Source organism: Amblyomma maculatum, chromosome 1 (genome assembly GCF_055883805.1).
Source record: "Amblyomma maculatum isolate TAMU_Amacu chromosome 1, ASM5588380v1, whole genome shotgun sequence".
NCBI lineage: Eukaryota > Metazoa > Arthropoda > Arachnida > Ixodida > Ixodidae > Amblyomma > Amblyomma maculatum.
The window spans coordinates 35,945,175-35,969,524 of record NC_139344.1 but is presented as its reverse complement, the minus strand read 5'-3'; the positions used below and the strand labels follow the sequence as shown (position 1 = coordinate 35,969,524).

Genomic DNA, 24,350 nt, shown 5'->3' with positions numbered 1-24,350 from the left:
TGCTAGTGTAGGACTCTGGCAATTTCGACCTCCTAGGGTTGTTTACGTGCACTGACATTGCACGGCACCTGGGTGCCCCGCGTTTTGCCGTAGCTCAGCAGTCGGGCCCCCTGACCACTGAGTCGCCAAGGCCGGGGCACTAAACGTGATTTCATACCTTCTCCAGAGCTCCAGAGCCTCCGAAAATAAGAGTTCAGGTTCTTTTTGCCACTCTTAATGCATTTCATAAGCATTTAGGTACACTTTCAACAATGTCATTTACACTGCCTACGCTTTCAATGCCACCTCTAACATCAAAGCTCTCTGACCTGACATGACCGTATTTATTTAACCAACTGCAGAGACTACTGGTCGGGCCAACAAGATGATGATGATCACACGAAACCTATTATGCCATGCAGGTAGCTATATAAATACCGATGACAGCACTGAAGAGATTTTCTCCATTTCTGCACTTTATAGGTAAAGACTGCTTGAAATTCTCATGACTCCTTGTACACTATAAAGCCTCAAACTTCTAGCTGGTTTGCTGGAGAAAGCGGTTTCATATTTCATTTCAGCATCATTCACGTGATAGCAAAGGCACCGAAATACACATCAGTGCGGCACTTTTGTTTCTAGCTACGTAAACCCTGAACACGAGCTACAACATAAAGAGGCGTAACTGAGTGTCTGCGCAGAAATGTCTGATTGTGCACAATTTTGAATATGATGCCTTTACAACACCAGCCTTGTTGCAAGGAAAGCAAAGAAAGAAGAAAACTCTCACCAGGACGCAAGCTCTGCTGGAGGGAACCCGAACCTCTAGGAGCTGCGCAGATGCACCAGTTGTCTATGGGACCAGGTGCCTCTGAAAGAGAGAAAATCCTCCCATTAGCATAATTAAACGAGTTACTGTGTTGCCCTATGGTGCAGAACAATCTGGTTTGGTTTTATTTGTGGTGTTTAACGTCCCAAAGCGACTCAGGTCAGGCCATGAGAGAAACCCACAGAAGGTTGAAGGTTTATTTCCGCAACTGGTGTTGCGAGGACAGCCAGGGAAAAAGCTGTATAAACAGCTTGAGAGGTCCTGGCTTCCTCTTACAGAGCAGCATTGACGGCGGCGGAGTACAATACATCAAAGAAGATGTGAGGGAAAAAAAAAAAAAACATCGTCGGCACAAAGAAAGAGACATACTTTTAGTACGCAGTGCATTGTACTTGTACAGTACAATACTACATGAACATTTGGGGCAATTCTTTCAAAGAAATATTGATTAAATCTATATTTTCGGAGCAGTACAACTGGTTCAGAAGGGTCGGTAAGGTATGCTGCAACATTTGTTTGACATAGTTTGTGCGGCATTTCTTAACATGCCAAGGTTCTGCTGCGCGGGTATCATACACAGTTCTGCTTTGCTCTAACCCAGCAAGTGTAAGTAAGAAGTCATCCTTTTTTATTATGGCGAGTTTATATTTATAGCACAGCCTATAGTGATACATGGACTTCATTTGTATAACGTTGTGTTGATGGAAAAGGCTTGCAGTGTGGAAGAAATACGGCACTTTACATGCAATGCGTATAATGCGCTTTTGTAAGACAGTGAGTTTGTTAATATTTTCAGCTGTTGTTGTTGCCCACACCATACATCCGTAGTTGGCTATGGAAGAGAACAAAGAGTGGTAAAGTAACATGTTAACTGACGTAGGAAAATTAAAGCAATATCGGCGCATGATACCAACTGTTCTGGAAAGTTTCTGAACTACGTAATTGCAGAACTTGCGTAATTGCGGAATTGCAGAACAAACTAATTGAAAAAAAAAAAAAAAAAGATCTGAAGAGCAAGCTCCTGCCCCTACTAAAAATCTCACTAATCCATATTTCTCACTAAAAGTGTTGAGCTATATGTGAGTAATTACTGTGAATAACAAAACAAAAGCATTCATGCAAAATTATGCTACAATAAAAATCTTACAATGTTAAGCCTCGCTAAGTCTACAACTAGGGATAGTTGGCGGCATGATACTGTCTTTATAATGTGCCGGTACAGAACCAAACCTCCTAGGACAGATAGCGGCCGCTCCCAAAATGCCATCAACTGCAGGTACGACATAAAACGAGCTAGGCCTAGTGGCACTCAGTGGGCAGCACACTGCTATTATGCCATCAACAGCACACCTAAACATTTTATTCTACGCGATGCAAACCTTAGGGCTCTTGAGGAGGATCGCGACTAAGAGGCCTCGAGGAGGGAAACTTACACTAATCTAGGCATACGCAGTAAATAGAATCAGTTCTGCGACATCCTACCTTGACAAAAGCCAGAAAGAGGAGAAACTTCCCAAGCAACCACCGACGTCCGAGCTAGAGCCGAACCTCCTTTGCCGAAATTGTACGTCTATCGGACATACGTACAACCTCCGGTTTCGGACATCCGTATTCATACGTCTGTCGGAGGTACAGACTACGTCCGTTTTTGTATATCCGCATGAGAGACGAGGTGTACGTCCGATGTACGTACGGACTACGTCCGTTTTTGTATATCCGCATGAGAGACTAGGTGTACGTCCGATGTACGTACGGACGAGTATGTTTCCAGGACATATATATCCTCGCTGACAAAATTCTGTTTCAACATTCACACTTGTCTTCAATGCTCGAGATGCGTCCTGCAAAGTAAAAAAAAAACATTGGGGCCAATTGGGACCTGCAAATGGTCACATCTGGACCCAATATTGGACACCACCTCTCCAATGGATTAATCCAGTTGGATTAACCAAATGGTTCTGCAAATACCAATTGGGCATTCCAAATAGTTTTAATTGCATGTAAAATTCCATTCGGATTTTCCAAATGGTACTCAAAATTCCAATAGGAAATCCAATTGGGTTTGCAACTTCCATTCGGCCCCTGAGATAGCGAATTGTATTATATACCAAATGAGTAGGTGGTTGGCCTAAAAAACTCTGGCACATACACAGTATGGGGCGATTGTAATTAATTTCTCAGCTTTCATGCCGCAATTCGTTGTATCCGTTGGTAGCGGCGGTCGTGATCTTCAATTGTTACTCTAGTTGAGCCTGAATGTATGTACTACATGTACCACCTGCACGGCTTCGCCATCCACGATGGTCCACGACCACGTCTTGGCGAACGAAAGCGCCGGATTACCTTGCACTGTGGGTCTTTACAAAAAGTATTTTTGATGTTTGAAATCCCCGCCAGTCCCCGCCAGCCGTGCTGTTTGGTTGAAAGTTGCGCATTCTATCGCAGTGTGTGTGTGAGGGGGAAGGGAGGGGGGGGGGAATGGTAGGTTTCGCTTGAATATCCTCACAAGAAAGGGTACCTATTTAAAGAAATTAACAATATTCAGTAAAAATATAGTGTTAACGTATTACGGCTAATTCATTTCTGTGCATGAATGTTTCTGCCGTAGTTTTGTACCACGTGTTTCTGTGCCGCCATTGCCGGCTGTCGTCCTGCCGCCGCGGCTCGCGGCAGCAGTTTTTTTTTTCGTTCTGTGCGGGTGCATGCAACTATGCTCGAATGCCTTCACCCATCTTTGTGCACTGCAAGGACAACGATTGTGCAGTTGTGCCAGTTCCTAGTGTGAAAGGATTACCCCCTTGGAGCAACAGTGGTTCCCAACGACAACACATCAGGACGGACGACTCCGGCGAAAGCGACCGCGTTTGAAAGTGAGTACTGCGATCGAGCTTCGTGAAAATCTGCGCAGCAAAAATTGTATGAATATGTAACAGCGCAGTGAACCTACTGACACATTTCAACGCGATAGCATTAAGGAGCTAGTTACACCGAAAACCAGAAGTAATCGGCGCGGTGGCGTCCGTGTATGTTGATTGAGTTGGCTCTCCCTCTCCTCTACGCAAACTAGGAAATTGCTGGAGGTGCTATCGCGTTCCACTCTTGCAATCTTGCGAGGCTTATAACCAACCTCCTTGGTTTCGTCAACCAAGGCGCTGGATAAACAGTCGGTCTTCAAAGATTTTTTTTTTTTAATATGCTTGCCTTCGCAAGTGGCATGCTCTGCATTTTTTGATGCAAGTTGCGAGGGCACAGTCTGCGCTGCAGTGCATTACAGTGATAAAATGCATAACTGCTCCTGTACAATGCGATAAGCGATAATCGCCCAAGCTCGCGAGCTTGAAAGTTGTGCACCACTACAAAAAAAAATCATTTCAGATAGCGAGTGGCCTTTTCTGTGCTTGAAATTATTGAAGCACGTTATCAGCTTATTTTAATTTAGGTATGGCCTGTATGATACTGCCTTCTGAACTGTTTAGCTTATTTAGCTTTATCCTTGAAGCATTGCAGATGAATATATGTGATATTCGAAAGATAGCGGGTGCGATATAACTAGCATGAACTAAGGGAAAGGAGGGCAGAACCTCGCTGATATTTGAGACTGCTTGTAACAAGTGCTGTAGGGCAGGTACAATATGAGAAATACTCAATTTTCTAGATATTGGCCTCCAGAAAACCTCGAGTCAAGGATTATGCTGTGCATGAGCTACAGGCTATTTACTAACCTGTTTTTTTTTTCTCTTTTTGCAGAAACCTGGTTGCTTCCACTTCATCACGGAAGATGGATGTGCGCTTAAAGTTTTACGTCATATTGAGGAATTAGACATTTTACAATAAAATATGCCTGTTGTACTTTAAGCTGCTTTTCTATTTTATTGTCTCGTGGGAGCGAAAAAAGCATGCATGCAGCATATATGCGAATATGCTAGAAAGATCCGGGAACGGACGTCCGAAATGGACGTCATTGGCCAGACAAACATGCCCATTTGGATGCCCATCGGACGGCCGACGGACGTCCACTGGCAGTTCGCGGACATCCGTCGGCCATCCGGAACATCCGAAACAGATGGCCATTGGCCGTCCGGTGGATGTCGGTGGTTGCTTGGGTTCCTGATCTGGAGATCTGTAAAGAAGGTGCCTGGACTGCCCATGGGCACTTTGACTGAGCAACTATTTGAACTCTGGGTGCACAACACATGAATAGAATCCCCCCCACTTTTCCTAGCATCCAGAATTTTCACCCCTCCTTTTCCTAGAAACATGCATCCAGAATTTAATGTTGAAAGATGGGCCAAATGAGCTAAGCTTTAGAATGAAGGTTCGAAAATATGGAAGCGAAGGAAGTAGCCTATGCCGATGCGGCGAGCGACAAAACAGGTGTGGTGGTAGCTTTGGTAGTTGGTGGCCGAGGGGTGTCGGTATCTGTGGCAGCCATCAGAGGACGCAAAATAGAGAATGTGGAGGAAGTTGCCAAAGGGCTCGCTTGCATAGGAACGGAAGCCGAATTCATAATTACTGAAAGCAGAACTGCCATCCAAAATTTCGGAAAGAGAAGGATATTGCCGGAGGCAGCCAAAATCCTAACACAATGAGCACTGAATAGAAAAATTTCATTAATTTGGATACCCCTGCATGCTGCTTCCTCTTGTAACAAGGTGGCCCATGAGCTAGCTTGAGCTGTCTACTTCCGGGCAGCAGCTAGGCCTCCTCACACTTCCGGGGAAATCATAGACTATTATAAAAGAACGAAATTCGCGATGTAACAATTTCTTTTTTATTTCCCGATCTCTGCCTCATTGAAAACTGTATTTTTTTCCGCGACTTAACGAAGTAATTTCATACCACACTCTCGATTTAATGAAGTCCTCGCGCATCGCATGCATGCACGAGTAACCGCCTTGACACACACTGCATTTAATATCTGACCTTTTACGTGCCGATTTTGCCGGCAGTCTGGAATTTGCCAGCGAAAAAAAATCAGTCGTGTGCATACACAACCCTTGGTAAGGAAGTTTTAGGACACGTCATGCCATGGCATAACTGGCCAGTCAGAACGAAAAAGCGCTCATTCCAACCATCAATCATCAAAGAAAGCATGGGGTCAGTTCGCATCGCATCGTTCCCGTCAAAAGGTGTGGCACCCACCCCATCAACGCAATGGGATGAGCCGAGCAGGAAACATTACACTCCTCTCAAGGTCGCTGGCACTCTGCCAAGTTCTCACCCTCCCCTTACCCCACTACTATAGCTAACGCCAAGAGACCATTAAAGACACACTGTGCTGTTCTCACTGAGCAGCACTGCCAAGAACTATATTGGACAGCGGCGTGAAACAGAGGGACGCGCTGACATTTTTTTTTCTTCTTTTTCAAGTTCTCGGTTATGCAAGTAAATATGGTACGTGCATGTGAAGCCTGAACATAGATTCTGCACCCAAGATAGCCGCGCCTGCGTGGGCGATGCAGACATACCCCTAAGTCTAGTTCACAATAATAAGACAGCATCCCAAAGTCCCTAGATCAGATTATCTAGAAACTCGTACAGTAGAACCTCGGTGATATGAATCTCACGGGGTCGTGAAAAAACTCCGAAAATTCGTATTATGAAAACAAACGAAAATAAGTATGCAGAAGCATGGGAAAGGCAGTCGCGCAGATCGTTTACGCCTAACAAACGAAAATAAGTATGCAGAAGCATGGGAAAGGCAGTCGCGCAGATCTGTTTACGCCTGAGAAGGTTTATTACGGTCGCGCGGTCACAGCTCGCCAATCGCGGCGCACACGGTGTGACACGCGATCCCGACGTTGGCGAAGTGTGCCTCCGCGGACTTCTCGCGGCACACACAGCACGACAAGAGATGGCAACATGCCAGCTGCGCGGTGCCGCAGACTGCTCACGATGCGTACAGTGTGACTGGCAGTCACGATGTCCACGATGTGCGGCCTGTTCGCACCCGCCGCCACGTGCGCCGCCGACTACTACTCATGGCCGCGTGCTGCTGCAAACCTTTCGTGGCATGGAAAATGATCGTGATGTCGGCAACGTGCGATCCGCCCAACTCCGTGTACTTCTCGCAGCGCGTACAACCCAACTGGAGATGGCGGCATGTGGGCCGCACGGCGCCGCAAACTGCTCACAGATCGCGACCATGGAGCCAGCGATGTCCACTTCGTGCGCACCCACTGCGTATGCTGCCTCCCCTACAGCGGTTGTCACGTCTGCAGTTTATCAGCCACGCACACTGCTTGTGATGTGTACGTACAGCGCGGCTGGCGATCGTAAAGTCAACGATGTGTGGGCAATGCGTAGTGCTCAAGGTTGCGGCCGCAGTTCGCACGTTCATATCATCCGTTGTGGTGCGGGAGAGTGTTCTGACCATCCAAAATTTTGCACATTGTAAACAATGCACTCTGGCCGGGATATTCCGCGAATTCATATCATCTCGAAATTCGTATCACCGAGATTTTACTGTATCAACTCTCTCTTGTCTCAGTTTGCAAACACTGGATGATGATGATACCAATGGCGACATCGAGTGGCGGCTTTGAGTACTAGGCACTGCACTTGTTCTTTGCGCACACGCAGAAAAAGTATGCGTCCGCATCCGTTTGTTATCACTCATTATGTGCTCCTGATATACAAAATAACTTCCGGTGCCCTTGTTAGCGCTATTATTGCTAGAATTTCTTGCTTATTTCCTGAATCAGTAATTCACATGTTCCCAGCAGCGTTCCACAAACCTATTACTTCATTTGGGCAGCTAAAACATAGCAACCTATACGTAACAAAATTCGCGATTAAACAAAATTTTCAGCTGCATGTAGGACTTCGTTATATCGAGGTTCGACTGTAACAGAGAAGCTGTAGAGTGAAGGCGGCTACAGACTAACACCTTCATCAGTCCTGCCTGGGCGTTTCCCGCGTTACTGGAGCATAAGGACAATGATCAATGCAAGCACTGTGGAGTGAGAGGGACCCTTGACCACATAACTTTGGAGTGCCCGCAATTCACAGTAGTGGGACAAAATATAATAAGCAGAGAAGCCTGGGAGACCCTGCTGCAAAGTACGGACTCTGCAATTCAGCGAAGCGTCATCCATCCGGCAGAAGAGGAGCCAAGGGCAGCCTCTAAAATCCACAGGCTCATGACTCCCCGTCTTCCAAGTCCAGAAAAACCCCTTTTCACTCATTCACATTGTCAATGATGACTAGCAAAGTGCGCACAAGTTTCTGCATGAAAGGCTGGTGGGCAACGGTGGAAAATTTCCATTTAGTTCTCACCTGCGTCCTTGCGTCGCACAAAGGCTTCCCACTGCTTGAACCAAGCCATGCTGACTGCATAGACGACTCCTGGGCTGTCCTGGCTTTGCTGAAACTCTCGGTTCAGCTGCAAACACAAAGCAGCACAAAGTTTGCAAGAAATACATGCATCAACACGCACATCTTATGTGTACAGGGTATTCCATTCTATTCAATCGGATTCATTAGAACAGGCAAATACCTTTGTTGCCATAGCAACCGGCGCTGAAGAGAAGAAAATGAAAAGAAAAATGGTTTTGAGGAAATGAAAGGTGAGTAATTGTCTCACCTTTAGGTGGACACCTCAACAGCATCGCAAGGAAAGAAAGACTCCGCTCTCTAGTTAAATATGCATGTTTTACCAGGCTTTCCCTGTTCTTTTAACTCTCCACTTTTCCCCTTTTCATGCTTGATGCTCAGCACTGTCACATCCATGCTTAAAGACGTGGTGTTTTACAGTAAAAACTCGTTAATCTGGATCGCAAGGGATTGGCAAAAATGTCCGAGTTAACCGAAATCCGGATTATCGAAGTTACCATGAAAACAACAACCACAAAAAAAGAAGTACTGGGCATACACATACCTTTATTGCATGAAAAACTGCATTATTTTTCTTTGTTTCTTTATCGAAATTTGCGCAATAAAAATTTTTTTCAGTTCCATCAAGTTGTGGTGAGCACGCACATTACCGCGCGATTCGATGCAAAATTCTCCCAGTACAGCGAAAGCCTCGGCGGCCTCTTGCATAGTGCGACATCGGCTGCTCATGACTTTCATCGCCGGAACAATTTCCGTCTTCATCAGCATGCCAGCAACGGCAGCATCATCGTCGCTTCACTGGAGTGGCGATCGCCATCGTTGTAAAGTGCAATGGCAACAGGCCCCAAACACAGTCGAACAGAGCAACGGGTGCTTATTTTCATGATTTGCGTGCTGCCACCATCGTATCACAAACAATTGGGACAAAGAAATCAGGCATGCAGTAAGTGCAGCCATCGCAGCCACGGGACAGCAGTGGCAGTCATTTAACAGCAAAATACAAACAGTCTCGCTGCCTATGCTCACCCACTCTGCTCGTCGCCCTGACGATTGATGATAAGGATTCTCCCTTTGAAACGCGTGGTCACCAGCACCACCTAGCCACTGCTCACATGATCCGCTATCACCATCACCCAATTTCGTGCCCTTCAGCTTTTTTTTTTTTTAATTTTTGCCGCTGTTTTTCGTTTTTGCCGAGCAGCGCACAGACCGACTAGCCTCGCGTAGGTTTCCCGTTGCCCGCCTGCTGTGGATGCACATTCATGCTGTATCGCACCGTAAAGCAGGAAAGTCGGTAGCCCTCATCCTCGAAGTTCTCCAAGTTAACCTTTGTGCGGGTAAATACACAGTCTTGCCGGGACCACGCAGTGAGTCAGAGTTAACCGAATTTCCGAGTTATGAGATCCGGATAAATGAGGTTTTACTGTACTTTCCTTTAACGCCCACAATGGGCACCTTGCAGAGAACTCATTTCAAGGCCGGCTGACATGCTTTACAACACACCCCCGTTTTCTTTTCAGGGCCATCTTTAAATTGTCTGCTATCTAAGTTAACCAATAATTTCTCTCTGCCTCTATTCCCATTCTGTTTGAACGCTTCACTACTTACGTATCACAGTGGTAAATGCAAATAGCATCATACTGGGCTCCATACCATAAAAAATTTATTACTACCTTAAAAAAAAAAAAGGCTCTTCAAATGTGAAGACGAGTGCTGCCAAACCCATCACCGCAAGAGGGTCACTAGAGAACTGCAAAGGACAAATACTATGTGTCGTCCTCATTTTACTAGCAGAGTATGCAAGCAAAGCAATTCTAGCAAATAGGCCTAACCAGCATATTCATACTGCCTGCTTCAAAAAGTATAATAAGGTCAATAAAAGCCAAGTCTCTACTTCGACACATGGTAGTAAGCAGTGTGTGGGATCTATAGCGTCCTGGAGCTACAGTGGAGGGCTTTAGGCTAGTTTATAAACCTTTCCACAACCTTTGGAGAAACCAGTTTGACTGGGCTGTTAAGGGGGGAGACGGCTTCTGTGAGCAAAAAAATCGCGAAAAAATCGATTTTTCAGAACTAGAATTTTTGAAATCTCCACCTCTTTTTCTACTGGTTTATGAATTTTCAGAGCGCTGGAGTCAATATTTCGGTTGTAATACGATTAAAAAATAAATATCCGCGCACACTCGGGGCAGATATTGACGCGAAAACCACGCTCTTTCCGCGATGCGCAGTTGTCATTCCCCGGTAGTGACTGCCACCATCTTGGTCTCGTTTGAAAGAGCAGCTTTTCATCTTCAATTTCACGCCATTGCTGCGCGTTTACGACTATTGGTTGTGGAGAAAAAAAGCGCCAAAAGAGAGTCTCGACGTGCGCTGCTATTCGTTAGTCGGTGCACGTGACTAAAACCTGTCACCCGATTGGCGGACACGCTTTTCGTCGTCTGCTTCACGCCTGTGGCAAGCGTCAGTGGGCGCCATCTTGTCGGAGTATCGTCGCTGGTGCGTCTTGCAACGATGTCGGCGCTGAAGTTCCGAACAACGCACAAGTTCGGAAAAAAGAGGAAGAAATCGCTCACTGACAACTTCAAGAGCAAGAACTCCGCGGAAACTGCAAGCATCGCTGATGTGTCACCGGTTGCATCTAATCGTGATGTGCTGACCGGGTTAGGCCTGACGTCAACGTCGGCGGCGGACGCAGAAGCTTCTGACAGCGGATGCGTTCGCCGCGACACACCGATGCTGCAACCTTCCGATATCGAAGCAGTCGGAAGGAAAGCGCAGGCAAAACTTGAACTGATGGCATCGACCCCTGCAACGGAGCGCAAGGTAGCTTTTGTCGGCGGAACCGAAGACACCGCCGAAGATGCCGCAGCTGCCGAGCCGCTCGACGACGCAACCTTCACCGTTATCAGCTTGAGTTCCGTGAACGCACTACTAGCGTGTGTGAAGTGTAAAGTGTGCGGCGGTGATGTCAACATCGGTAAATGTGGCAGCGAATATGGCCTTGCGGTGAAGTTGACGATTTCATGCGTGAATTGCGGCGACATTAATTGTGGCTGGAGTTCACCGCGTGTGATCGGCGGACAAAAAAAGAATCCGTTCATTGTGAACATTCTTGCCGCGCGCGCTATGCAAGCAACCGGCAATCAGCGTGGTGCGCTAAATGATATATTCGCAGTGATGAATATATCTCATCGAGGTTTGCATACAAAAACGTGGCAGAAATATGTCAAGGAGAAGTTGACGCCCGCGGTGGACCGTGCAGCCAAAAAGATGACAGCAGACTGCGCACGATCCGTTCGGGAGGTTTACTCCGAGCTGAATTTCGGTCACCCCGGAAATATTGCAGTTTCGTTTGACGGCTCGTGGATGACACGCGGGCATTCATCTCACATCGGAATCGGAACTGTTATTGAGCTTTTCACCGGACTTGTGCTCGATTACGTCGTGCTGAGCAATTTTTGCGCCGCGTGTGAACGAGGCCCAAAAGAGGATGACCCGGCGTATTCGGCGTGGAAACAAGGCCACAAATGCCAGAAAAACACCACCAAAAAGGCTGGTGAAATGGAAGTCGAGGCTGCGCTTATTTTATTCCAGCGGTCCCTACAACAGCACAACCTCCGCTACACGACCATGCTCTCTGATGGGGACAGCCGAACCTTCCTTGCTTTGCAAGAAGCAAAAGTATATGGCTACATAGCAGTTACAAAGGAAGACTGCATAAACCATGTGCAGAAGCGCATGGGAACTGCTCTGCGCAATGTGATCACGAAACAGAGAGGTTCTGGTGGAGAATCCCTTGGTGGCAAAGGAAGGCTTACAGGAGATCTAATTTCCAAGTTGAGCTCCTACTATGCATGGGCTTTGAAGTCACACACTGGTGATGTGGAGGCCACACAGAAGGCTGTGATGGCCACCTACCATCATGTTACATCTAATGATGTAACCTACAATCACAGCTTCTGCCCAACAGGCCCCGAGTCTTGGTGTAAGCAGAATGCTGCAGAGGCCAGAGGTGAGACCATGCCGCATCACCGACACAACCTGCCTCTTCATGTTTGTGAAGCTTTGCTGCCAGTCTATGAAAGGCTTTCTGACAAGAGGCTTCTGGAGCGCGTACAACGAGGCAAAACACAGAACAATAATGAATTTTTGCATTCAATTTTTTGGGCACTGGCACGTAAGGAACGCCATGCTTCGCTCTTCACGGTCCAGGCAGCTGTGGCTGAGGCTGTGATGAAGTTTAATGCAGGGAGTGAAAGAACTGCAAAAAACATTCTGAAAGAGCTGCACCTGACTGCCAGCCCCCAGATAACAAAACACATGCAGGAGAAAGATAAGCAAAGGAAGAGTGCATGTGCACAGAAGCACAAGTCCTCAGAAAATGTGCAGCGCACTCTAAAAAAACGCCATTTAAATGCTAATAAGCAGTCTGACTACATTCCAGGAGGCTATTAGTAACTTTCCAAGGTGGCTGGATGGATAATTTAGTACTTTTCCTCAATAAACATCACTCTGCTTGTTTTTCTCATTTTTCTCAGAATGACTTTCAAAGTAGCATATCTCAGCATCTATAGCTGAGAGAACCACAATTCCTTTTTTAGCATGTACCTAGGTTACCCAAGCATGCAATGTTGGGAGCAGATTTTTAAATTAAGGCTCATAAATATTTTTAATGATCCAGTTCTTAATTTCATATTAGTCACAATTTTTTGCACAAATTTCATTCTGATGTAAAATCAGTAATAATTGTAAAATTAGAAAACTGTTTCCAACATTGCGTTGCATTTTCTTTCTAGAGTCTAACCATGTGCAATTTGTGAGCTTTTATTGTTTACTTTTCTCTCTATTGTTCTTGTGAACAATAGGGGGCTAATTAATTGTACCTTGAGAACCAATAGTCCTATCAAAAAACTAATCACATTTTTGAAATCAGCATGAGAAATTAGATAAGGATATGCAATTTCATTGAGTTTGGCGAAGAAATTGAGAAAATTTCTCCAGAAGCAGTCTCCCCCCTTAAGGTGAGCAGACATCAACACTTTCCGGCGTTCTTTAACATGCACCAACCTCACAAAGCATTTCACTGCCAATAAGATAAGGCACATGACCAGAAAACTGATGGGGATAAATGAAAGTGTTCCCCACTGTAACAATTTAGGACCAATGCCGAAACTTTGAACAGTACTGCTTGGCATAACAATGCCCTTTCCGTTTCTCCAGCCTAGTAGCCAAATTCTTTAAAATGATTAAACGTGGAGCAAGTTCCTGTGAAATACAGCACAGAATAACCAGCTCTAAAACGCAATGCTGGATCTGGCAAACCACGCATATGCATAAGCTTTGACCTACACTTGAAATGTCAAGGACATACTTTTTCTGGAAGCAGCCTTGCTTACCGCGATGAAAGTGTCCAGCTCAGTTTTGCGCCTCCGTTCTAGGGCCTCGCGCTCACTGGTGCACGTGGGACAGGTGTAGAGGTGGGTGCAGGCTGGACCTCCTCCGAACCTGCATTGGCACAAATGCAGATTCATGAACACATAGTAAAAATTCTCCATGTGGTTAACCAAAAAAATAATGAGACTCTTTGCCACATCCAGTCAGCCTTAATTCGCAAGTTCTACGCGAACACCGAGGCACACTGTTACCCTCGGCTTGCTAGGCCTACTTTCCTTGCCAAGTAGCTACAATTTGAAAAGGGCGGGAATTCCTCTTAACTTGACCAGACATTTCCACCATGCAGTGCAAGACACCACAAGTTCCACTAAGTATAAACGAGTATGCCTCCACACCTGCTAGAAGGCTGTGATGTCCATATGCATTCACTTTTGCAGAGTGGTGGCTGTGTCATGAGGTGCACAGCCTGTGTGTTTAAGAAGAGCATAATTTAGCAACTGCTCGAAATCACTGAAGATAAATTGCTTCGAGAGAAAGCCAGTACCTAGAAAATCATTGCTCTCTGGGAAAGAGAGCAATGGTTAACCTTGACCGCCTAGTAAAGAGCAGAGACATTAGTCTGCCAACCAAGATCCGTATAACTTGTGCTATGGTCTTTCCAGTTGTGATATATGGATGCGAGAGTTGGACTGTGAAAAAGGTTGACCGCCGAAGAATTGACGCGTTTGAATTGTGGTGCTGGCGAAGACGCCAGAAGATCAAATCAGTCGATATTGTCGACCATAAAACCTGACTGCTCATTGGAGGGTCAAATTTTAAAGTTAAAGCTCAGCTACTTTGGTCATCTGATGAGAAGAGAGGAGTCGCTGGAGAAAGATTTCATGTTGGGAAAGGTTGAGGGTCGCCAGAGAAGGGGCAGGCAGCGAATGCGGTGGTTAGATGGCATCCTCGAGGCACTGCAGTTAAAGTTATGTGATGTTAGGAAGATAGTGAGAGACCGGAAAGCGTGGCGTGACATGGTCCATAGGGTCACGAAGAGTCGGACACGACTGAACGACTGAATTGAACTGAGAAAATCTTGGGCTGCGATGACGGCGAAGACGAGGCATAGGAATGCAAGTTGTCTAGGCACTTCTACACATAAACTTTTGTCCAATTTTTCAGTATACTGCAGAGACATTTGTTCCACTCCTTCAATGTACTCATATAGCATTTGATGTATGAACAACGTTCGGTGGATTCATGGAATCATGGTTGGCATAGCCCACGCACGTTACATCCCCAGGTATGCTACATACCAGCCTTGCATCCTTCCTCACTATTACAATAACACCAGATTCCCACCTTAACCCTTTCGGGACCGTGGAAAAAGCAGACAATTCTGATAGATGCTGCAAATCACTTTTTAATAAATGAAGTTTCTGCACTATCTTGGTACAACATACACCGAAGTGCAGCTGAATAATCATTAAAGTATAATTGCCTTAAAAATGAACAGTCGAAACTCGCTATAACGAACACGGATATAGCGAATTATCGGACAAAACGAACTAAAATCAAAGTTTGGTTGGACTGTGGTTTATTTCTATGGGAGTTCTTTCTGTATAACAAAAGAAAAATTTCAATATTTGACGCTATATCGGCTATAACGACACAGTGTTTTTGCATTATAATGGCAAAAAACACGTAAGGGAGCCAGAAAAACTAAGAAACGCAAATTTTCAACCAATCAAGGAGATCAAAAAAAAAAAAAAAAAAAAAAAGCCTACCACAAACAAGAGACCACCGCGCTTGGAGGTGTGATCTCGGAGGTCATGAACAGCCATGGCCGAAGCCAACGCTGCAGCTAAAGATGTTTAAACCACCTGCACTTCGCGTGCCCTGTCATTTAGCAGCGAAGACGAAGACTAGAACAAACAACCTATGGCCTCTGAGATCACCGCGTGCAGTGATCTCGGAGGTTATAAACGGCCATAGCCTGACTCGAGCGTCTCATCGTCGCCGCCGTCGCAGCTGAGTTCGGCCATGCAATGGCTGACAGGCATCTGACTGGCATGTCATCGCCGTTGCCTTGTCATGGCGTGAGCCCCTGCTGTGGCCGACATGTGAGTGTGCGCTATGCTCCCAGAGAGACCGATGGCTCCGTCGTGGAAATTGTGCGCGGAGGCAACATCCTTTCTTAGTACTCATTTTTGCTCTCCCACACTTAAGGAAAAGCGAGATTTCATGCTGTTGCTAAGCTTTTAATTAAAAATTGTGCATTTTTGCACCTTTGTGTTGTCCATATTAGTGAACATTTTGTTTAGTTTTATTAACAAACTTATTTACAGGAATTTGGGCACGCACCTTTATAACGAATATCGGATATAACGAGGTTCGACTGTATGGTTGGTTGGTTCATAGGAAGGGAAAGGCGCAGTATCTGTCACACTTGCTCTGTGGACACCTGAACCGCGCCGTAAGGGAAGGGATGAAGGTGGGAGTGAAAGTGGATAGAGAGAAAGGGGAGCCGTAGTGGAGGGCTACGGAGTAATTTCGACCACCTGGGGATCTTTAACGTGCGCTGACATCGCACAGCACACGGACGCCACTTCGTTTCGCCTCCATCGAAACGCAGCCGCCGCGGTCGGGTTCGAACCCGGGAACTCCGGCACAGTAGTCGGGCGTCTTACCACTGCACCACCCCGGCGGGGCAGGTTCGACTGTATGCAATCAACATTTTCTGCAAATAAGAACACTAAACAGTTGAGAAGGTTCGACTGTATGCAATCAACATTTTCTGCAAATAAGAACACTAAACAGTTGAGAACTTTTGAACATTGAAATAAGAACGCACAATAAAACAATTCCAGAATACAAGAAATGTGCTACATTTTCTCTTTTCTTAGCTACGAAAATTTCGGATGCTTTTTCAGAGCGCGGAGGGTGCTCAGAAGTAGCCCCGATCCACCATAACTCCTAGGTGCACTAGCTGTGTTGCTCATCCTTCCACCAATATTCTCCAGAAGTGCCACCATCCAGTCACCCACCTTCCTCCTGGCTATTCTGTCTGGCTTCTGGCACCTCTTGAAGTTTGAGATTGATGGGTGGGTGGTGGATAGTGCTTCTGGAGGGAGAGGTGGTTGGGGGTGAGGTAGGATAGTGAACTGAAAGTGGCAGCGGCTGGAAGATCAGCCCTCTATCTAAACAAAGGTGCAATTAGGAACAAGGTTGGCAGGTTTGGCTTCTGGAAGGTGGAGGCTCTCCGCTTTAGTTGGATGTTTCAACGAACGGCGGCAGAAAGGCAGCGAGACCCACATGTAACTTATGCAGTGCACTGGGACACCAACAGTTTCCTTTGTGCCCATGGCAGCTACCTTCCGACTCTTCACCCTCGCCCCTGAAAGCGAGGAGATGGCCCTCTCTCCGCTCAGCTACCTACCAACCGTGAAAGGTGGTGTCCACAACACTATGCCGGACGCCGCTGCCTTTCTTAGCGAGCACAATTAATTCTGCTAATTTCTGTATTGGTTTGAATCCGTTCTGACCGCCAATTTTTTTTTTCTTATTTTAGTGTGAAAGCACTACACACGAACATTCAAACGTTAAGACGATTTTACTAGGCTCTGAACCTCCAAATTAGTGCTTTTGCACTAAAAGCAATGCTCAGATTACAAATGCTACTTTATAGGCAGATCCAGAAGAAAAGCATTGGATTGCAGCCTATGTAATTGTAGCTGATCCATTCTTAGCAAGTTTGCATAAAGATTTGTAATGCTACCGAAGTTTGCCTCTCGTGAAGTTCTGCGATACTCTTGAACAAGGCAACAGCCACAGCCAACTGCAGCCCTATAAGTAGATACTGAAACCTGCAAAAATTTTATTTTGGTCGCGAAACTTGACGCCTGGTGCAGGTTGGTGCCAGTACTTACCGCATTTACTTGCCCAATGAACGCATTTTTTTTTAATGCGGCGGCAGTTAAAGAGGCACGTTTCCCGGTTCTGTGCCGTTGGCGTAGAGAATGAAGGAGTGCGAAGGAAGAAGAGGAGCGGAAAGCAGGGCGGCACTGCACCACCGAGATGGCCGAGCGCCAAGTCTGGATCCGTGACGCCCACTGTGCGCAGCAGAGCAAAGAGTGCTTGCGCCAACTGCTGCTGCATGGATTCGTGATGCCTTCTTTGCGCAACAGCACTTACTAACGTTCGCCACTTTCGCCATCGTGCATTCCATTTGACGGCTGTGCCATGACTGATACTGTGGGATATTCTACAAACTGCTGTCCTGCTGCGTTACATAGGAGTGGTAACCAGGTGTTCCAAGAGGGGTGTGCTCATACACAGGTAAAGAATTTTTTTGCAGGGTTGGAACAATAACATACTATTGCTTGTAATAAAATACTTGCTGCCCTTTACAACATTTACAGGAGTTGGGAATGCACCTGCAGTCCCTGCACAACGTGTATTCAGGAAGAGAATGCAACCACCAAAGCAATAGTATAAACAGTTAAACCTCGATTAAATGAACAGCAATCTAATGAAATCTAATGAATAAATTATTTTGAGTATCACAACTTCGTGTTCATAGAACACCATGTATTTAGTTTCAGCCCCCCCCCCCCCCCTCCCATAGCAAAGTAAATTTTATCAAACTTTCAACGTAGTCAAATTTAAATTTTGTTGCTGGCTCGAAAATAACCTGTGGAGAGATTGTACCGCGCCCTGAAGTGGGTATGTGAAAGTGGGCATTGGGTTTCAGTTCGCCCGGTGCGATAAAGGGCACTGTTTTTGCTGTCGCCAACACGGAAAAAGCGAGGCGGGAAAGCCGATGTGGCCCCCCATTGGCGCCTTGATTTTCCAGGCTCTCTTCTGCGCGGCAGTGGCGGCCAAATGCGCAGTTGAATCGACAATGCGGTCGGGGACTCGCAATACAAAAGGCCGACGACGATGGTGAAGCAAAAGCTATGCGGGCAAGTCATACTCATCCCGCATATAATGTCCACCTCCACCCCAATAGAAAGCCTTCCCTGTGAAACGTTCTGGAGAGTTCTCTGCGTGCCAGGAGACAGATTTCGATGTAGCGAAATTTAAATTTTAAAAGCAAACTGCAGATTTTACCAACTTCGTTACATCGAGGTTTAACTGTAAATCAGTTGAGAGTCAATAAGAAGTGTTTGCAAACAACCAGTGCAGTGTATCAAAATATAGCAGTTATTGTCTGCCTTCTGTGACCTCGTCAGGACTAACCGGCTTTTGTCACAGTTCGCTCTCTTAATTGTGAGAGAGAAATAAACTCAAACCCTACATGTAGCACAAAAAAGGTCACACATCAATATTTTCTGTTAGCCCGCAAGGTAAATAAAGACAAGGTCTATGGGGAGTGTAAAAGTTCTTTTTTTTTTTTGCCACTTGACTAGACATGAGGACACTAAACAATATATTGCGCAGTGAAATTAACTCATGCAAATGCGACAATATACAAACAAATTCTCTTCTTAGCAGTGAAAACTTTCAATGAGATAGAGTTACCTGACCGTGTGGGTACACTTTCACCACTTGTAGCTACGTTAGAATTATGAGGCAGCGCTGCTATTGATTGACTTGAAGTGCCATAATAACGTAAAAACTTGTTTGTGGGCCCCAGGGCTACTTACGAGTCGTGCAGATATTCCCAGACTGACTGGGATAGTCGCACACAGAGTTCTTCTGCTATATGGGCTTTGGCTGGTTGCACCCCTGCAAAAAAAAAAACCGTTCAGGGTGACACGCAGTTCTGAGGCAACAAGTGACCCTAATAAGACACCTAATGCGCACTCTCCTGCAATGATGCAGCGTCAATGACACACATGGATTGAGTGCAACAGCCAAGTATTTGCTCTGCTATTGATTATAACACTTTTAATGCAGAAACCATCAAAAAAAAAAATAAAAAAAAAAAACAAAAAAAAAAACAAAAAAAAAACAAAAAAAAACAAACAAACAAGCAAACAACACAAGCATGTATCTTTATTTTGAATTGCTAACTCAAAAAGCTTCCACTTTCATCATGCAAAATTACCTGTTTCAACAAGTTTTGTTGGCATGAGTACTGCACATAACGTTTGCACAATTGGCACATTTTAAATTTGTCGATAAGCTTAGCGCTCAGAAGTAGATTGCAATTTAGCCATATATTCTTTATATTTTTTATATTGATGTACCGTTTTCTTAACGCTTCCTAAAATTTGAAATTTTGTACAAGAGTAGGAATGGTTGTGCCACATAACTACACATAACCACGACCAGAAAAATGCTGTGGGTAAAAGCAGATTTTTTTTCTTCCTTGGTGCAATAAACTTGCCATTCATGAATGTTTAAGTAATAAAAATACAAACTGATTTAGGTCATTTATTCCAGCCAAGCTCATGGTTAACAAAAGGCATTTATAAGCATCTGTACAGAAAATGTTTTTAAAATCCTATCTGAAGAAGAAAAAAAAAAAAAAAAAAGAATGCAGATAAAACCTCTGAAATTTGAACCTCTCTGCTCAATATGACTATAATAAAAGACTGAAAACACATTTTTGGAGTTGTTAATACCGGGGTGTAATATAATCTTCTGAATGCTAACAAAATGTTCTATTACCGCTCTAAGGTAACAAATTTAGCCAGTTCAAAAAACTTTTTTAACGACTCATGAAGAACGCAAATAATGTCTTTCAGCACTCGTTGTCTTTTCACTTGACGCCACCACGCGAAAAACAATCAAAAGCATTTTTCAGGTGGCTAATGCCTAAGCAATATTTTTCAAAAGCTAACAAAATTTTTGGACAAAACAGTCGCACCTCCTCTTAAGAAAACAATAATACTACCACAAGTTTTGTAAAACATGTAAATATATGGCTGAGTAATACGCTGTCTTGAAGAAATTCTTGTGGTTAAATCCTGAGCCTCGCGTTACAATTACGGTGCTCCAAAAAGTTCAAACTGAAGGAAGAATACAAATGGAGACTTTGAAACTCAATCGCATACACAGGTGAAAATTATACACAATATATTTGGGTATGGTGAGTAAATTTGTTCAAACAATAATCATTTACACGTAGTAATTAAGTCAATGGCACAAATCCAGTGATGCTATAAGAAAAAGAACCAAATTTCACCAAAAGCGAATCTGTGATAATCATGCTGAACCCAGAGCTTACCTCCATGAATGCAGAGGAAGTCCCCATTGTCAATAGGGCCAGGGTCCGCAAATGTGTTAAACCGGTTCACCCACTGCTTAGATATGAAGAAGCTGAGCAGACAGGGCTGCAAGAACCAGTGATCAAAATTAATTTAGCCATGAAACTGGCTTAGCAAGTGAATATTAAAGAATGGAAGTAGGATGGACAGTTGGGCGAGTTGGTACAATTGCATAGTGGGTGGAACAGTGCAAAAAGACGAAACACACAAGAATAGAGGCACAACAGACGAGCGATGTCTCGCAACTAATTTTTTATTAGGAAGAAAGCAGATTCTTATACAAAGAATATGTCACATGATGTTACAAAGAACGAAACCCTTGACCAAGGCAAATTCAAAAGATATCTTTTTCCTTCATCGGCCACGTAGAAAACCCTATCGAACAAGACCAAACATACAAGCCCCCCCCCCAACGGCCAGTTTTACAAATTATAAATTCTCACCAGACATTATCCAAAAAATAAACCTCTTTATCGATAAGCACCAAGGAAGGCTGGCTGACGCACTGCGACTGCTTCTTACTGATGTAATAAGCCTCAGTAATTTCTCTCGTCATTTTGTCCCTGTGGCAAAACAAAATCTTTGTCTTTGAAACCAAGGGGCGACAACTTTTGTTTTTCTGCTTTCCTTCTTTCCCACAAGCACTACAATGATCTTTGCATTGTAGTGCTACCGCCATTTGCATGGAAACAACGGGAACCATTCTTTTAGGCAAGGACGTCAAAAGCTTGATTGGGCTGCCGGGAAGATACTTAATTCGAATTTTCTCGATTATGAATGCGTCTTTTGCTGCCCCACAAATGTCCACAAAGCCAGAGAATAAACTTTCCTTGGAAACAATAACTGCATGGAGCTGTCCACGGTGTCCTTTAAAGGGTCCGTGAAGAGCTATTTACGAAAACTAGAAAACGTGTACGAGCAACAAGTATCTCATCAATCTTCATCGCGACGGAAAAAAATTTTTAAGCTACCTTTATTAGCACTGAAGATACGGGGGATTGAAAATGATTCTCCTCTCCTACTAAAATCTTCAGCCCACGCTGGGACGCAAGAAAAAAGAAGTAAATAAGTCACGATGGTGCTCTATATAGCACACCACTCACGTAAATTGAGAGCTCTCAATAAGCGAGTGTGCCCAGCAATCCCATGACATCACATGGGAGGACAACATGCAGAGATGTGTCACCCTGATCAGTCGCCAGGAGCACTTTTTAAAAATTATTTCTAAATTATATGCTCTATGCAAACTTCTGAAATTACACTGTAATATTCATAAGGCCCATCTCTATGGATTTCTTGCATTAGAATATTACCGCAAGAAGTATTTCAGGGGCCCTTTAAGGGGAACACGGGTGTTAAACTTAAAAAATCACCAAAAAATTGATTTTCTGAAAATAATAATTTCGAAGTCTGCGGCCAGTTCTGCATCCGTCTGCAAAATTTCACAGTTCTAAGTTCAGTATTTTGCCCGCAAAAACAACTTATATTGTCACTCGTGACTGAATTTCAAATGAAATCGATGATAAAATGGTGATTTTTCCACGGTGCGCAGCTCTTGTTTCATGCATGCTACTTAAGCCATCTTGGTCTCGACTGAAAGAGCAGCTTTCCGTCATCGAATTCCAGCCACCGTGCCATTCTCACCCGTTTTCTCGCCAGAAAAAGAAAAAAAAAAAAGGTCCCAGTGCTCAATCCTATTTGTTACTCCAGGGCACGTGATGTGAGGGCGCCACCTGATTGGCTGAATAGGCCTCCGTTGTCTGCACAACGTACTCGGTCGCAGCCCAGCACGAGAGGCAGTGCCATTGTGTTTCTGTGTTGTGATTGAAGCAGCACGAGATGCATTGATCAGTGGCGAAATTTCACCCCAGAAAAAGTTTGGCAAAAAAGCGAACCATTTGCGGATCGAAAAACTTCACAATAAAGACATCATGGGATGCACAAGGTGACGAACTTGCGCCCGGTGACTGTGTCGAACCCACCACGCTAGGCCTAACGTTCCTGGCGGCCGAAAGTAGCTCCAGTGGCAGCTGCGTATGCCACGACACGGCATTTGTGCAGCCCGGAGAAACTAAAGAGCAGTAAAAGACAGCGGCAGACAAGATGGAACAGCAGGCTTCAAATGCGGCAATGGACAGGAAGAATGAATAGAGAGATTAGCTAGCTGGAGACTTACTCACTTGCGGTAACTTACTGAAGTGAAATGTACCGGCGACTCCCACTGCGAAGTGGGTGATTCAGCCGGTATTGTTAAAACAGAGGAAGAGCTGACTTGTCTTTTAGTTCTATTTTAAAATGCGGTCACGCCGTTTTAATGCCTACATGTATTTATTTCTCTTTCCCATTCACATGCTTCTCCCACTATTCCAATACACTGAACTGTCGCACTTTGAGGATGCTTTATTGCACTGACCGCATCCTCAAAACGCGACTGGGCTGTCTGTGAAGAGGCACCACTGCTCTGCTACTGAATCCCACTGTAAAAAGGGCTCTAAAGAAGCCCTTACAATTTTAAAGTGACAGAATTATAGGTCTCGTGCTGTCGAAAAGTCGGTGTAGCCTTTGTTGTTCTCCTTCGTTGCAACATGAAAATCAGCCCCCACAGGAAAACTCGTGATCAAACTGCGCTGCAGCAGTACAGATGGCAAGCCGTGCATTAGAAAGGAAATTCGGGGAACGAAATGGCTGTATTAAAGGGGTTGTATCTACTCTTAATGCGAAGCTTGAGCAGCCCCTAACTGCTTTCTAAGCAGTCATAAGCTACTGCATAATGCAGTAGCTTAGGACTGCATGCTTAAGAGTATGTGCGAGATAGTAGAGGCAAAAATTATGGGCTTTGTGACTAAGCGAGTAGCAAAGTGCATGTAAGTGAAGGAGGATCTGCAACGGGAGCTGCAGGCAGCAGTCAATAGTGTAAGAAAAAGAAAGCACCTGAAGAAACCACAGATTTTCAATCGCGATTGAACTCGAAGGAGTTGTGCCGCAGCTACACGGCAAAACTCAAAGGCTGTTGAAATAGTTCAGATGTTTGGCACCAAACTTTTGTGGTGCCACTATCTGTGCTTTCGGTTTTGCTTAATGAACTAACATCTTTCTATAAATGCAAAATAAAATATAACGCTACCTTTTTTTTTTTTTTTGTAACTGCAGGTTTTCAGTTCTTAATAAAAAACAACCTTTTTTTTAAACGCGTTGACGCTCATACGACTGTGCTTTTCATTGTTTGCTTTTCTCGGCGGCGCAGGTTACCCTGGTAGAGAGTACAAAAGTAATGAGTCTTAAATAAGATCTCTGCTATTATTACGAACACCAATATTTTCCCGCGTAAATTAAATATATGAAATAATAATGCTTGTGCATGTTTTTGTATAGTAAACGCGCTGTGCACGAGAGTATGAGTGGTGCTCCTCGGGTCAACGCTACAAATGTCAAAGTTTGTAGCGTTTGAACTTTGGATTATTTGAACTCTGGATAAATAAAACGTTTTTTTTCGGGTCCTTTGAAGGCCGAATTAACGAGATTTTACTGGATTTAATTTTTTCAATTGTATGATGCCTGAAACTTCTCCCTTCATTATAATCATCTAAGCATGGTATATAACCCTTTCGCTG

The 24,350-nt window shown here is 44.7% G+C and overlaps 2 protein-coding genes across 4 annotated transcripts in view; one reads left to right on the top strand and one right to left on the bottom strand.

Annotated features, from left to right (window-relative positions):
* Nucleotides 1-24,350, bottom strand: part of Usp20-33 (Ubiquitin specific protease 20/33) — a 134,581-nt gene that overhangs the window by 7,572 nt on the left and 102,659 nt on the right. For 2 of the 3 annotated variants that reach the window (XM_084587958.1, XM_084587957.1), the window contains 5 exons: nt 20,700-20,805; nt 19,171-19,252; nt 13,543-13,651; nt 8,087-8,192; nt 770-850 (listed from right to left, as the gene is read on the bottom strand). In XM_084587958.1, coding sequence (XP_084444084.1) covers nt 770-850; nt 8,087-8,192; nt 13,543-13,651; nt 19,171-19,252; nt 20,700-20,805 — 484 coding nt within the window. Of the gene's footprint in view, nt 1-769; nt 851-8,086; nt 8,193-13,517; nt 13,652-19,170; nt 19,253-20,699; nt 20,806-24,350 lie in introns of all 3 variants that reach the window. The other variant, XM_084587959.1, reaches the window with a different exon arrangement.
* LOC146202128 (uncharacterized) lies at nt 10,608-12,682 on the top strand. Its single transcript, XM_084587960.1, has one exon. The coding sequence runs from the start codon at nt 10,658-10,660 to the stop codon at nt 12,599-12,601; it is 1,944 nt and encodes a 647-aa protein (XP_084444086.1). The 5' UTR covers nt 10,608-10,657; the 3' UTR covers nt 12,602-12,682.